The 16,328-nt window shown below is 43.7% G+C and overlaps 1 protein-coding gene across 12 annotated transcripts in view; it reads left to right on the forward strand.

The window, feature by feature from the left end:
* Nucleotides 1-16,328, forward strand: part of Tmigd3 (transmembrane and immunoglobulin domain containing 3) — a 76,288-nt gene that overhangs the window by 55,306 nt on the left and 4,654 nt on the right. For 6 of the 12 annotated variants that reach the window (XM_087613525.1, XM_087613529.1, NM_001302749.1 and 3 more), the window contains exons 2-6: nucleotides 5,054-5,155; nucleotides 7,005-7,346; nucleotides 8,879-8,945; nucleotides 13,845-13,945; nucleotides 14,454-14,521. In XM_087613525.1, the coding sequence (XP_087469651.1) occupies nucleotides 5,116-5,155; nucleotides 7,005-7,346; nucleotides 8,879-8,945; nucleotides 13,845-13,945; nucleotides 14,454-14,521 (618 nt within the window). In that variant the 5' untranslated portion in view covers nucleotides 5,054-5,115. Of the gene's footprint in view, nucleotides 1-587; nucleotides 669-5,053; nucleotides 5,156-7,004; nucleotides 7,347-8,878; nucleotides 8,946-13,844; nucleotides 13,946-14,453; nucleotides 14,522-16,328 lie in introns of those variants that run through there. The other 6 variants (XM_087613559.1, XM_087613554.1, XM_087613563.1 and 3 more) reach the window with 3 other exon arrangements.

A 16,328-nucleotide genomic window follows, 5' to 3' on the forward strand; every position in this document is an offset into this window, starting at 1 on the left:
CTGTAACCTCAAGACAATGCCTCCAAGTAAGCAAAGAGAAATGGGGACCTGAAAGTGGAACCAGCTATTCCTGAAGTTTGTCTGAGGGCTCGTCCTAGGCCAGAACCCAGTCTTCTAATTCCTCTTGTCATCATTTCAGCAGAGGTCCCTTCTTTCTCATTCTGTCACCCCAGAAGAATCAAGAACTCAGGGCTTCCCCTTACTGAGTCTCTGATTTAGTCCAAGTGCACTTCAGGAAGAGGCCCTGGGGTTGCTCTGGGTGTCACAACCTCTGCTCAAGTTGGCCAGAGAGTAAGGGGGAAGTGCTGCAGAGTCTGGGTTTCCTGGTACTCTTCACACGGCACCTCTTGAGTTTTAACTTCTAGCCCCATTATTGTATCAGCACTCAGTCCCCCCCCCCCCTTTTTGAGAGACTTGATTCGATGTGATCACTTCTCTCTAGTGAGGAGGACAATCAGGACCAGGCTTGCAAGTATTATTTGACCATGGCTATGAGGTTCTGAGAAGTACTTTTGCTTTTTTTTTTTCCTTTTGCCCCTCTGACTGTCACTGGTGGCTTGCTGGGACCTGGGTGGTTTCATCTGCCAAGTGAGAATCTCCTGAGATAAAGAGCTCTGTCAGCTTGGAAGAAGCCAAACCCTAGGACTCAGAAGAAGCTGAAACCTGAGGTGTGAAAAATATTCTTTTAGCACAGAGTATTTAGCAAAGTCAAGCCAAAAGTCTCTGGCTACAGAGTAGACCCACTCTGCTTTCAGGTGGCCTCTGGCCAGCAAGTTTTCATCCCAAAAGGAAAGCTAAGTGTGTGGGGGGGTGGCGTTCTCTAAAAAGAAAAGGTACAGAGACACACATCATAGGGGTGGTTTCCGCCTCTTCCTATGAAGACACTGAACAAATGTACATGCCAAACACGTGGGCTTATTACTTTGCTTTTTAAAAATATAAATCAAGTGGAAATGGACACTAGCTTACCAAGAGTAAGCAAAAAGCTTTTACTCTTCTTCCATTTTTATTACATTTGTGTGTGTGTGTGTGTGTGTGTGTGTGAGTGTGTGTGTGTGTGTGTGTGTGAGAGAGAGAGAGAGAGAGAGGAGAGAGAGAGAGAGAGAGAGAGAGAGAGAGAGAGAGAGAGAATTCACTATGTAACCTACACTATCATTAAAACTCATGAGAACTCATAGTAGTCCTCCTGCCTCAGCCTCCTTAGTAGTGGGATTATAGGAATGAGCTTCCACACCTATTTTACTCTGAATTTGCTGTAGCACTTGGCCCAGATTCAGGCAAGCAGAAGAGTAGGGAAGCCTTATCGTTTAAGAGAAACTTAGGTGTAGCAATGCACATTTGTAATAAAGGTACTCAGTGGACTGAGGCAGGAGAGTGAGAGACCAGACTGTATAAGAGTCCCCACCCCTCTCATAAAAGAATGAATAAGCAAAATACACTGAAATGTTAATGAGTTTGTCTTGAATATTGGAAGAATCATGAACAGGGTGACTGTAGACTGCAAATGGCTCTGTACTACAGGGGAGAGATGTGGAGAGGCTTTTAACAAGAGGCTTTGCGGAAGCCCAACAAAGAGTGTATTTGATTGGCCAAAGTGCTAAGTCTATTGTTACTAAAGGGTTTGTCCAGCAGTGGGTTAATTGACTTTATAGGTGATTCTTCAGTACACACAGAGCTGATTTTCAATTTGATGATGAAGAGGCCCTACATATTGGAGCTATGTCAGCCCTTTAGGTTTTTTGAAACAAAAGAGAGAACAAGAAAAGGCTTGAGCTGTGTCCTTGTGGGAGGGTACAGCACTGGGCCATTTTGGATGCTACAGAACAGGGAACACATGATTGGTCCTAAGCTGCAGTGAGAACAAAAATTGAGGAAGCTACCACTTATTAGACAACCCTGGTAACTTGAGGAGAATTGTGAAGAGGGGTCCTTGTTTGCCTTCTGAAGATCATTGCTAGAGATAATAGCTCGACTCTCTAAAAATCCCACTGACTGCTGGCTGGCATACTGTGTGTTATAGATCAATGGCTGTTTTCCTGGGCAGATTGTTTCAGGTTGTGAATAAGAGTACTATGCTGATATCATCACCCATATGCATACCTTCCAGGCCTGTTTTGTAGAAAACAAAAAACAAAAAACAAAAAACAAAAAAAACCAAACCAAAACAAAAAAACAAAAAAACGAACAAACAAACAAACAAACAAACAAACAAAAAAACCACTGCCCCTAACTATTACAGCTGGTAGGACAGGAGTGAGAAGCCTTGCTTATTCAGATGACTGATGACTCTACAAAGTAATTCTAAAGTGTTCTGCATTTCTGCAGTATAATGGCTCTGTGTGTGTGTGTGTGTGTGTGTGTGTGTGTGTGTGTGTGTGTGAGAGAGAGAGAGAGAGAGAGAGAGAGAGAGAGAGAGAGAGAGAGAGAGAGGAGATACTGCAACGGAAAGAGATTTTTATTACTGCTATTTTCCAACTCTGCTAGAATTCACATCAGATCACACTGGCTCTAAGTCTGTGAACTTGGCCCACTTACTTAAACTACTGTCTGCTCTCCTTGTTTGTAACATATTCATGCCATGTGGATGTGTAGATGTGTGGCAGGACATTTGTAACAGCACACATGTTGAGGTGAGAGGACAATTTTGTGGAGGTGGTTCTCTCCATGTGGGTTCTTGGTAACTATTTGTTTTTTCCTTGCCTGAATCATAAAGGTTAATCATAGCCTTAAGAGAGAGGAACAGAATAAACAGTTCCAGCTAACACGGACTATAGGCATCTTCATGCCCCTCTCTTTTTGTTTTATTTGATTTTCCAGTTTGAGACTGAATCTCATATAATCTAGGTTGGCCTTGAACTTGATATATAGCAAAAGATGACCCTGATTCTGTGACCTAGACAGAGCAGGAGGAGATAATAAATGCTTACAACTGTCTATGCTATACAGAAAATAATACTGATTTTTAAAAACTGCAGTCCTTATCTCTGTCAATACTAGATAGAAACCAGTCAGTGTTACCCAGAGATGGCACACTCTGTAATTCTGGCACCTTGGAGATGGAAGCAGGAGGGTCCCAGGTTCAGGGTCATCCTTGATCTCTCATGAGATTGACTGCTGGATCAGACATCTGAAAGTGTGACTCAGGTGTTGGGAGCCATTTGCTTGCTTCTGAGTAAAAAGTCAGGCAGCGTCAAGGTGGTCAGGGTCTCCTGGCAGATTTCCCAGCCTGCCGAGGCTTGGAACCATAGGAGGGAGGTACACTTGAAGCTCAAGGCAAGGTGAGGAAAGTTCTACTGACCTTGTTGGAAGGAACAGGGAGGCCTCTGGAAAAGAAGCAATTGTTTCTGCTAGCTTATGGTTTGGTTTCCCACTGCACTGTGAGGTATAAAAAGGCTATGCAAAATAAACTTGGAGGCTGCTTTGGTGTTCACTAACAGCCCTCCCAAATCTATCTCTTGTCTCTCCCTCTGTTTTTTACCTTTCCTATAATCATCCTCACTCCCCTCTCAGACACTGTTTAAACTCGTGCCAATGGGCTCCGACACACTCAGGCATGAGTGATAAGGTGCTATTGGCAAGTTGTTTCCTTTTCACGTGAGGCTCCCCATTGCCTGCTTGAGTCCTCATAAAATGATGGCCAACTTCCCCAAGGTAGCAGCACAAAAGTCTGAGGTAGAAGTTTGTATCACCTTTGAAAGACACACGTCATACTGCCAAACTCTAACCATGCAGGCTGTCCTAGTTAGGGTTTTCATGGCTGTAAGGAGACACTATGACCAAGGCAACTCTTATAAAAGATGACCCTTTACTCACCCCAGTTCCTTTTGGTCTGTGTTTTGACCATGGCAACAGAAATAGGTTATGATGATACCATTAACACACCTAAAACAAATAGCTAATAGCATGGACTATCCGGGCACTGTAATGAATTAATATGTTATCAGACTATCCGGGCACTGTAATGAATTAATGTTACCATTTGCTAATAGAGGTCACTCAGCCTTATTTAATCTATAGCCTTCTTTCTAGTCTTCTTCTTGTCCGCACGATTTATTGATTGATTGAGAGAGAGAGAGAGAGAGAGAGAGAGAGAGGGAGGGAGAGAGGGAGAGGGAGAGAGGGAGGGAGGGAGGGAGGGAGGGAGGTGGAGGAGAGAGAGAAAATCCATGAGGAACAGATAATATAATATAATGTAGGTAAAACCCCATCATAATGCAAGCTGCATATGCTGAATTCCCATGAATTAGAGGAAGGTGCCCCTTTCTCAAGAAAGGCTGCCATTGCACAATGCAGAAAAGCAATCTACTTCTGGGCCTTGGAGGGAAGTACTAGCTAGCTCTAGGGTGTAAGAAGAGTGATCCAGCTTAAATTTGAGAATTTAAGGTGGTTCAAGAATTGTCATGGCTAGTGGTCAGAATGTGTGCACCTATTAGGAATCAGGAGCCACTACTGCCTACTTGATGTGAAGTCCCAGCTCTATTCAGAAAAACTTTCTAGAATCTGGAAGCCCCAGCCCCAGATGCTGACCGCTTCACTCGTGTACTCGAGCTTGCAAGCACATTAGCTTCCGACAGCCATCATTCTACCTCTAACCATGCTCCCTAGGTCTTCACTGCAGTTTGGGACTCAAGTTAGCTAAGGATTTCTTTGCTGGGATTTCTCCCATCTAAATAGGAACTGGGCCTCCTAAGAATGATGGGGGTGGGGGAACAAGAGGCACAGGCTCTTTTAGCACACGGCAAAAGAGGGGGTACAGTTGCCCACACGAACATGTGCCAGTGGTGGTGTCTATAAAGTGTACTTGTCAAGTGGGTTTCATCAAGGAGGGGGTTGGGACTCTGACTGCTTTGGGCTCTTACGGGAGCTCAGATTTTCAGAGTTGCTGCAGAGATAACATTCCATTCATGAGTGATAGCCCTCCGATGGGTTCCCCTTGCACAACCGCACACAGCCCAGATGGCCCTGCAGAGCAGGATTGCTCAGAATAGCTGGGGGCTCTCCCTTTACACAGGATGGAACCACTTTAACTCAATCATGTGTTCCCCTCAAACAGATCCAGGGTTCCTGAGATCCTCCCTCGAGTTATTCCAGCTGAAGGCTCACTTCCTTCTCAGCATGGAGCCCCTCCTACTGCTCTCCTTGGCTCTCTTTTCCGGTAAGATGTTGGTGAGGAGCCCTCTAAGCCACAACCTTCTGAGGCAGCTAGAGCCTCCTGTCTACTTAAAGCCCCTGCTTGCTGTAGCAGTTTGAAGCATATCAGCAGTTGGAAGGGAGAACAAGAAAAAGTGAAAATATATCATGTTAACAGGTCCTATCAAGAGGTCCTAGGTTCTTGCTTCTGATAAGGGAGTTGTGGGGAACTTGAAAACCTTCACTAATAATAGGGCTCTGCAGTTTTTTTTTTTCACTGTCCTGAAGTCTTCCCCTCCCCCATTTCTTCCCTCACGTGTCTGCGAAGATACAAGCAGACCTTCTTATCTCTGTTCTGTCTAAGCCTGACACCAAAGACAGTAGTCAGAGACTGGACTTGCCCCAAGCTGTGTCGCCTCTCCATTGTGCCCCCTTTAGATTTATTGCAGATCTCTGTGGGTCAGCATCCTTGAACTGAGGATCACAAGATCTTCTCGTCTGGTTGTGATGAGAAGAAATTGACACTTAGGATATGAATTTGATTTGTAGGAATGTGTTAACCTCCTGTAAGACACTGGAAGCAGCCTCTTGGTGGTGATGGGTAGGGATCCTGCAATATACACTTGAAGGCTGAGAGTGATGGGCTTTCTCGTCCTCTCTCGTCTTTTATCAGGTATTTTCCAAGCCGTAGTGAAGCTGAACAATGCATGCATTACTTCCCCATTACGAAATATCCTGCTATGATAAAGATACTGGCACTAAAGCTGGGCAGTGGTGGTGAATACCTTTATTCATACAACTCAGGAGGCCAGCCTGGTCTAAAGTGCAAGTTCCAGGACAGCCAGGATTACTTAGATAGATCCTATCTTGAAAACAAAAACAAAAACACGAAAAGATACTTACATTGGTCTTGTATGGCAAGTTATCAGATCCTAAAATCAGAATCCTTTTATTTTCAGTCCTCTGCAGCCAGAACAGGCCTCCTAACCTTTCACTTCCTTTTAGTGGCTGCCAAGATAAGGTAGGAAGCTAGGGGCAGAGCTAAGGGGCACAGCAAACCTCAAGCTCAAAGATCCTTATGTCCACATTTCACACATTCTCAGACTCGGAGGACAGACTTCTCCACGGGATGCTGGGAGCTAAGCACATGAATTAGGGCTACCTACATTCAGGAAGGTCTGTCTTCTTCCCTTAGTCTATTTTCTCTGTAAACACCCATATAGAAACATCCAGAGATTTGCTTGACTGATCTAGGCATCTCTAAATCCAATCAAGCTGACATCAAGATTAACTATCACAAATCCCCAAATAAAGGTTTCTTCAGAGATGGCGTCATTCTGGAGATTCTTTCTGGCTTACAGATGGCTGTCTTGTGACTTCACATGGCTTATTTAACAAGAATTTAAATAAGAACAGCAGCCATATTGGATTAAGAGGTACCCTAGTGGGGCCAGAGAGATGGTTCAGCAGGTAGCTCATACCTGGAACTTCAGTTTCAGGAGATGTCATTTTCTGACCTCTGGGTGCTGGGTAGAGATTGGTGCACTTATATAAATGCAGGAAAAGAACACTTATAAACACAAAATATAACAATTTTTTTTTAAATTTGAGAGCACCCCAATGACATAATTGCTTCTTAAAGGTCTTGCTTCCAAGTGCAGTCATAACACATTCTGTATAGCGAATTGGGTTTCAACATATGAAGAACACACACAAGTCAAACTGTAATACTGACCATTTATAAATGAGCAAAATCTAAATTCCTATTAATTATCTTCCAGGCCCCAGGGGAGATTTGGTGTGTTTTCAAGAATAATGAGCTCTGTGTGTGTGTGTGTGTGTGTGTGTGTGTGTGTGTGTGTGTTTGTTCACAGATGCCATGGTCATGGATGAAAAGGTGAAATCAGGCGTTGAGCTGGACACAGCTTCTGCAATCTGTAACTATGACGCCCACTACAAGGACCACACCAAGTACTGGTGCCGTGGCTATTTCAGGGACTCGTGCAACATTATTGCCTTCACCCCTAATAGCAGCAACCGTGTGGCCCTGAAAGACACAGGAGACCAACTCATCATCACTGTCTCCTGCCTGGTCAAGGAGGACACAGGCTGGTACTGGTGTGGTATCCAGCGGGACTTTGCCAGAGATGACATGGATTTTACAAAGCTGATTGTGACTGACAACAGAGAAGACCGGGCCAATGGCCTTTCACCTGGTAAAGAGACTGGCAAGGGATCTTTGAAGGGTAATGGGTGTTTGCTGAGGTAGTAAAAACTCACTGAAGGATCCAGGTCTGGTGGTGTGAAGGCAGAGGTGTTCAAGGCCAGCATGATCTATATGAGTTCCAAGCCAGCCAGAGCTATAAAGTGAGACCCTGTGTCAAAACAAACTAAAACCAAAACCAGACAAAACCCAAAACAAAAAAAAAATCTCATTGAAGGAAGTGGTTACCAACTCAAGTGCCTCTTGTATTATTTGAGATAGCCTGCTCTCTTGATCCCACTAAATACAATGGACTATTGTTCAGGTAGAAGTTTGTAAGAAAGAAGAGTGTCTAAGTGCTAGGTATGCTTATAACTTCCCTTCCCTCCCGGCATCCCGGCTCACAGACCTTGGAAGAGGCTAGAAGGTCTCATAGACCTGAGATCTTCGTACTGATGGTCAAGGCTTTGAGGCTGTCTTGAAAGCTCAGCCTTGCAGGTCTAGAACCCTGGAGATGGCTCCTTAAGAAGTGAGTGAGGCTGCAAAAGAGAGACTTGGGTTTCTTGTAACAGTGCAGCTTAAAGAATTTAATAATTTATATAAATTAAATATTGTGGTCAAATTTGCCAGCACCCAGTTTTACTAACGTGGGATGTAATTGTATCTTGGAGGCTACTGGGAGGGACTGGAACCAGAAGGCCAAAGTTTTGTAAGATAAATAACTGCGACTTTTAGCTGTAGCTAACTCTTGGGGTCTCCCAATGTTCAAAGGTGCCTTCTCTAGAGGCTGGAAAATTCTCTAGCACCTGAAAGCCCCCGTCTTACAGGCAGAGAGTAGTGGAAGACATGGACTGTTCTCTCATTGTTCCTATTTTGGGAAGCAATGTGTTTTCCTGTCACTGCCTAGAGCCCAGTGGCAGTAGGAAAACACATTGGAAGGACTTGTGAGCAGCCTCACAGCCACCTACCTCTCCAGGTCTTGTGCTGGGAAGAGTCTTACATTTAATCTACCGGTAACTGATTCAACAAGTAAACCACCGAGGGGGTAACATCCTCGCTGGCTGAGTTCCAAATCATGTGTGTCTCTTGAGGTTTAGGCTCAGGAAAAGAGGAGTCTTATCAAAACCTGCTCCTTTAAAGAAACACAGAGGAGGCTAGGTGGGTCTCCTCTATGGGTTGGTAGCAGCTATCAGAAGGAGCTATGTCACCGGTTGATCCATTTCCTAATGATGCGACTGTCTATTTGATACATCAAGACTTTTCCCCTTGGGAATGAATCTAGCCTGGGACTCTAACCACAAACTGCTCTTAGCCTGCACAGGGCCTTTATGCAAATCTGGGAAAGGTGCACTGTGGGTTGGATTACAGCCCCTATTCACTCCAGGCTTGTCCCCTGTCCACAGCACGTTTATGCAATAGTTAGTGCTGTTTTATACAAAAAGCCAAGAGTGCACATCCTCCCTGGAAGCCAGGTGGGGATGCAGCTGGAACCAAAGGAAGGGTCTTCGAATAGGCTTTGTTACCAACACCTTTTTTCTGATTCAGGCACTTCAGGCAACAGGACCCGGAGCTGTAAGACGTCCAAAGCTGTTCAAAAGGCAGAGGGCTCCCGGTGAGTCGGGATCTGAGGAGATGGCTGGGTCACGGGTATGGATGGGGCGAACCACAATATAATGTAGTGACTGGGTTACGACTACTACTTTTCAGCTGTAGTGTTTCTCTACCTCGGTCATCTTTATTGTAATGGTTTGGTTTCTTTAAAAAGACTATCTTTTTTTTTGTTTGTTTGAAAGCAGCAGAAAATAGCCTCTAGTTTATAACAGGGGGCATCATCCTAAGGAGAGAACTGTCTGAAATACAGAGACAGGGATCAGGCACCGAGGACTCATCAGGACTCTCTCTTCGCCTCTAGCCATTTTCATCTGATGCTGGCACGTGCATCCGCCTCCTCATCTTTCTGTGTCACTCTTCCCTAGTTCTCTTCTATTTTTCAAAACGTTTGATTCATTTTTATTTTATGTGTATGATTTTTTTGCGTGTGTGTGTGTGTGTGTGTGTGTGTGTGTGTGTGTGTGTGTGTGTGTGTATTTGTGCCCGGTGTCTGTGGAGCCAAGAAGAGGGAGTTTGGTCCTCTGGAACTGGAAGTAAAGATAGTTTTAAGCCGCCATGTGGGTGCCGTGTGCCACCCGAGAACTGAACCCAGGTCCTCTTTAAGAGCAGTAAGTGCTCTTAACTTCTGAAACATCTCTTTTTTGTTTTGTTTTGAGACAGGATCTGAAAAAGTTTCCTTCCAACTTCTTATGTTGCTGACCATATTGACCTTAAACTTTTTTTTTAACTTTTATTTACTTTTTATTAGATTTTTTTTTTACATTTCAAATGTTATCCCCTTTCCCAGATTCCTGTCCATAACCCCCCATCCCATTCACCCTCCTCCTGCTTCTATGAGGGTGCTCCCCCACCCACTCACCCACCCGTCACCTCCCCACCTTGACATTCCCCTTCACTGGGGCATTGAGCCTTGGCAGGGCCTTAAACATTTGAGGCCTCTGCTTCCTCCTTCTGAGCCAAGGGATTATTGGTGTGTGCTACCACACCCAATTCACAAGCACTCTACCAATTTGCCAGGGACAGCATACCATGACAAGGACTGCCAGCAGTAGGCCGGGATGGAGACATGTCAGAAGCCTGTGGCTGCTCCTTGTAAAGAAGGATGGTGTCTGGGACCCTGAGAAGCAGGAGATACCTTCCTCCAGGGGACCCGACATCTGAAATAAGGGACTGCCTGCCTGCAGAAGGTTGGGATGCAGACACCTCAGTAGCCTGAGGCAGCGCTCTCTCTCTCTCTCTCTCTCTCTCTCTCTCTCTCTCTCTCTCCATATATATATGCATATATAACTGTATATATGCAGTTATACAGTTGTTTCCATTTCTTCTAACATTAGCCCTGGACAACAGCTGTATAGATTTCATTTGTGTTTGACTGCTTTTCAGTTGGCCTTGGTGTACATAATTATTCTATTATATCTGACTTTCCTATTTCTCCTCCTGCTCTGGTGAATTCTGTGAAACTAGATGTTCCTTGATGTAACAATCCTTAAACAATTGGAAATTGAGGCATAGGAGCACAGCACAGCACAGCCCTAATGGCCCAGGTGCAGGCTGTGTGTGCTCATCTGGAAACAATGTAATAACTGCACAATGGTAGTTCCAGATTAATGCTTGACTTACAAAGAAAGTTTGAAGAAATTATTAGAAAATGAATTAGAGCCAATATTGGGACCCCAAGAAAGGAAAACAAATATTGAAGTTATGAAATAAGTTTTGTATAACATTTGAGAATGGTTCCTGGGTAAGGAAGTATAGAATGCATAAAATTATATACTAGCAAACCTAAGTCAAAATACTGGAACTCTTACCAGAGTCGTTGGGTGCAAAGAACAGAAAGCTAGCAGAACTACTGAGTCAAGGGTTAACTTGATTCTTTCTGACCACTGCCTGGCAACCTTGCCCATGTCATTTATCATTCGAGCTTCACAGGAAAATGAAAGTAGCTGACCTTGTTCTGAGCTCTGAAGTCATAAGTTAAAGTATAATAAGTCAAAAATTAAAAGTTAACTAATGATAAATTTACAATTATTGTTTTAGCTACAGGTCTAGGAATAGGGGAAGTTTGAAACTTTGGGGAAAAATTGTAATTCTTTTTTTTGTTTATAAGATAGTTTTTTAATAGAAAAATAAGAGAGATGGACAATACAAATGGCAATAAATATATAAAAATGCCCAGTATAATATCATTGAAAATAAACATTATAATGATATGTGATATTCCATTCATATAATGTCTCTTATTAAGAAAACAAGCACCTCAACAGCTTTACCACACACCAACAAAAATGAAAATGCACAGGAAAACTTACAAAGAGCATTGGATATTCAACACATGCACATACACACACACACACACACACACACACACACACATACACACACACATGCACACACACACATACAAACACAGAGATAGACAGAGACAGAGACAGGGAGATACAGAGAGACAGAGAGACAGAGACAGAAAGAGAGTTACAAACACATATGTGTGAAAATAACTTGGAATGACTTGGAATAAACTCAACCCAAATAATGAAAATCCACTACAGTGAAAACTTCAAATACTTAAGAGCAAACCGAGCTACCATATGCAGAGATTAGAGCAATTAATACTTTTCTATCTTACCCATAGCAATCTACAGATTTACTGACATCCTCCTCTAAATTCTAGTCCATTCTTATGTAAACGAATAAGTTAAATTAAAAAAAAATTAGGAGCTTATATGACCTCAGAAAAGATCTTCGATAACCAAGCCTATCCAGGAAATGCAGAATGTTAACTACATAAATAAGACTGATGGTACACGAACACGATAACAAAAGCACCATAGTAGGGGAACAAAATTGGCATATACATCAGTGGAACAGAACATACAATTTTGATATAAACCCATATAACTGCAGCCACTTTTTCACTGAAAGTGATTAAATGGATCCATTTGACAGAAGGCCATCTCTGGTAAGTGATGCTGGAAAACTGGGTAGTGATATTTGGAAGAGTGCAAATAGATTTATATCTCCCATCCTGAGCAGAAACCAGCTTCAATGATATGGAAGGCCTTAGCAGGTCATGAGAAACTTTGAACTACCGGGGTCAAACTTAGAGAAAATGCTTATAGATATAGGTAGAGATATAAGCTTACTCAATACATTTAGATCACCAGGAGAAAAGGGGGAGTAATTAACCAGAGAGACTGGGTACAAACCAAAAGCCTTCTGCAAAGCAAACAGTCAATCAAGACAAGACACAATCTTTGCCAGCTATACATTGACAGGAAGATGTTATCCCCAGAATATAAAATGGTCAAAGCCTGAAACAAAAAAGCAAACAAAACACACACACACACACACACACACACACACACACACACACACACACACACACACACACACACACATATATATATATATATATATATATATATATATATATATATATATATATATATATATATAACCACAACCATATTTCACATCCTTAGTCATCAAGGAAATGAAGACAGAAATTATTTTTAGGTTTATCAAACACCAGTGAAAAATTTTATCATCAAGAAAGAAATTAGCAGCTAGCTAGTTTGCTCCCCAGAGGAGGCTGTATCCTGAGACATAGCAGAGGATCCACTGCACCCAGCATTTGGTAAGAACCACCTCCCCCAAAGTCCCACAGCAGCTGCTCGGGGCCAGTGGACTCAGGGACACACAATCTCCCTAAACTTCCCACTCGCCAAATACCAACGTCCTTTCACCTGATCCTTTATTAAAAAAATTGAGATGTTGTCTACTGGTTTGCTGTATGTTGCTTTTACTATGTTTAGGTATGGGCCTTGAATTCCTGATCTTTCCACAATTGTAATTCTTAATTCTTTGTGGGATGTGGTTATTCTTTTGAATTTGGTTTAGCAATGATTATACAATGTCTTTTTTTTCTACCTGCTTTTGGAGTATCAAGAAAATACTGGGGCAAGAAAAAGGCTAGAGAGCATGTGTGAGCATGTGAGAGCATGTGTGAGCATGTGAGGAGCAAGTGGAGAGTGAGAGCAAGGTGTGCATTAGATGTGTGTGTGTGTGTGTGTGTGTGTGTGTGTGAGAGAGAGAGAGAGAGAGAGAGAGAGAGAGAGAGAGAGAGAAAGCATGTGAAGAGTATGTGAAGAGTGAGTGAATAGAGAATGTGAGGTGTGTATGGAGAGTGTGTGTGTGAGTGAAAGGGGAACTCACAGAGGTGTGTAGGAGTATGGGGATTCGAGAAAAGAAAAACGCACAGGAGAAAAGCAGAGTGTACAAGAGAATGCAGGGTGTGTGCAGCCTCAAGCTGTGAGCAAGCGAGCGAGCGAGAAAGAGAGCAGAGAGAGAAAGAAGAGAGAGTAACTTTAAGCCTTGAAAAATTGCCTGTCAGTTTGTACCTGAAAAGTAGTCTGTGTTTATTTATTATGCACCTTCCAGATATCCCTGCTTCCAGTTGAGAACACCGATCCTGTGTGGAGGCTGGACTTCAACACCAACTAAACTATCCTCCTGCTTGTATGTCTTCTCTCTTCTCTCTTGTATGTCTTTCCCTTCTCCCTCTCTCTTCCTATCTGCTCTTTTGTTTCTGCTTTCCTTTTCTTTTTGCCATAGCAGGTGACACCCATTTATAGTTCCTCAGTTTATCTCTCCCTCATTCTGAGGAGTGGCCAAAGTCTGTGGTTTTCCACTCCTTGTCCCCATTTAACTTCTGGGGAAGGGATCACTGGCCCAGCTTGGTCAAATGCCTATCAGATCCAAATAATGTGGTCCAAAGAATAGGACCACTCTTCCAGAATGTAGTTGTCAGGAGCTACCGGGGCTGGGATGGAACTGGTGTGGGAAGAAAACCAAAAGGTCTCCTTCCAAAGGACCTGATATCTGATGCGGTTTCTTCTAGAATGTCCATTCTGATCGTTTGTGTACTGATTAGCGGGCTGGGGATCATCTTTTTAATCAGTCATATGTCCAGAGGAAGACGAAGCCAAAGAAACAGAGGAGGTAAGCAGCCTGGGGGGTGGGGGGGGTTGGATCTAGAGTTCGAGGAGTATCTTTCATGTGAATAAATGTGGCCCTCCTCTTACTGCCTAGTCACTTAGGTGCCAAGGCCGCTAGCCAGCCTACAGGCTGAGGAGGATGTAATCCACCCTCCTTGTGACAAAGGCGTTATGAAAGGTGGTGGAAGAAGCCTGGTAATCTTAAGTGGAGGTAGTTGCAGACAGGGAAGAAGGAAGACAGAGCTAACATATGCAGGTTCCATATCTGTAGGGCTACTTGTATCCCCAGCACACTACCCTTGGATAGGAGCCTATTATCCTTACTGCCTGTTTGAAACATTTTGCTCACTTGTAGGGATGGGGACAAGGCTCTTGTCAAATGATGGAGCCTCTCTAACCACCCTAGTTGGGCCAGCAAGTGTGCAAAGGTCTCCTTGCCAAGGGATCTGTGCGGAGCAGGTGGGCCTGAGATCTCGGCCCTTAGCTTTGTGTCTCTGTTTTCCCTTGGACAGTTACTGGCAAAAGCATCAATAGAAACCCACAAGCAAGTCAAGCTCCGTCCATGGTCTCCATCCCCTTGGTAAGTTCCATCCTTAATTGTTCAGTTCTGCATCCTCAGCCCCAGCAGAGCCCTGTCTTTAGTTCTCCCCTTTCATAGAGAGAGGACTGTGACTGTATGTCTCTGCCTGGGACACAGGCAGACCTTATCATCTGGAACGTTCTCTAGGTCAGCATGTGGTGAGTTCACCATTCTGCTAAGCTCTGAAGAATTTGCAGAACTGAAAGGATGCTGGCTGAAAGGATACCACAAGCCTCCTTTTAGCCAAGGCAATGCTGTTTGCTTTTGTCTTTTTGCGTTCAGAAAGCACGGAAACGCCTTGGACAATGAAGATGCTATGAGATAAATTACAAGATAGCTTCCAGTCACCTGGGTTTGGAAACACAGAAAATCATTTCAGGAAAATAATGATTAAGATAAAACAAACAAACAAAAGCCTCAAAACAGAAACCCACCACCATCACCAAATCCCAGTAGCACCCTAATGACAAAAGACCTGTTAATGACACACAGTGGGCCAGTGCCTGGGGGAGCCCCGAGGAGCTGAGATGTGAAGATAAGTCTTCATGGTCTCAGGCTGCTCTGTGAGATTTGGGTCTCATGCAGATGCAGAGTAAGCTCTATACGAAGGTAAAGGAAAGGCTCCCACAGCAGTCTTGCCTTTTTGCCATTTAGAAGCTTTGGGACCAGTGGAGGTGAGGGATATACAGAAAGCAAGGCCTTCAGGGCTTGCCTGGTTCTATCCTCTGTAGGATACAACTGTAGTTTATATTTATTTCAGAAACCTATTGTTTATTCTTAAAGATACGACCCTGGACGACATTTCTCTTCTCCAAGCTAGTTTTTCTCCATATAAACACTCTGTTTCCATACTCTTCTGAGTTTTTTACCCACCCATGACCCACCCACCTCACTCATACACCCTTCATTTTGCAAACTAGGAACATGCTAGTTGCTGAGGTTACAAAGACAAACAAAATAGATAGCGTCTGTCTTCATGGAGTGCATGATGTGAAAGAGGAGAACAGCTGAGCAGCTGTGTTACTCCCAGAAGCCCAGGCAGAAGCATCTCAAGTCTGAGGCCAGCTTGGACTACGTAGTGAGTTCTAGACTTGCTTAGACTACAGAGTGAGACTCTGTCTCATACAAAACAAGAAAGTGGGGTGGTGAGGTGGAGTAGTACAAACAAGCAGACACAAGCACAAATGTAAGCTTGTCAACTAGAATAAGCAAAGGAGACATGATGCTATAAATGATGGGACAATGGAATCCAAGGCTGTTCTCTTTAGCAAGGAGCCAGCAACCTGTTTTAGCCATGACCTGTTCCCTCATCCTTGGGAAAACAGCATCCTGAACTAAAATCCCTTCTACTTTTCTTATTCTTGGGCCTTGAAGCCAGATATATTTGTACCATCAAAACTCAGTGAGAGGGGAGAAAGCCCTAGGTATCAAGCTTTCCTACAGCTGACAAGTCTCATAGGGAAGACATCACACTCTAGACCTGAAAACAAACATTGGTGGTCTCAGGGCCAGTAAGATGGCTCAGTAGGTAGAGGTGCTTGTCACCAATCCCGTTGACCTGAGTGTAATTCCCAGTACTCCGATGTCAATGAGAACCAAGTTGTCCTCTGACTTCCACATGTGCTATGACACATACACACACACACACACACACACACACACACACACAGAGAGAGAGAGAGAGAGAGAGAGAGAGAGAGAGAGAGAGAGAGAGAGAGAGAGAGAGAGAAGAGACAGAGAGAATAAATTAAAAAAAAAAAAGCCTTGGGTATTTTGTTCCCGGGAAGCCTGGGAATACCGGGAGTGG

This window comes from Rattus norvegicus, chromosome 2 (genome assembly GCF_021556685.1).
Source record: "Rattus norvegicus strain SHRSP/BbbUtx chromosome 2, alternate assembly SHRSP_T2T, whole genome shotgun sequence".
Taxonomy (NCBI): domain Eukaryota; kingdom Metazoa; phylum Chordata; class Mammalia; order Rodentia; family Muridae; genus Rattus; species Rattus norvegicus.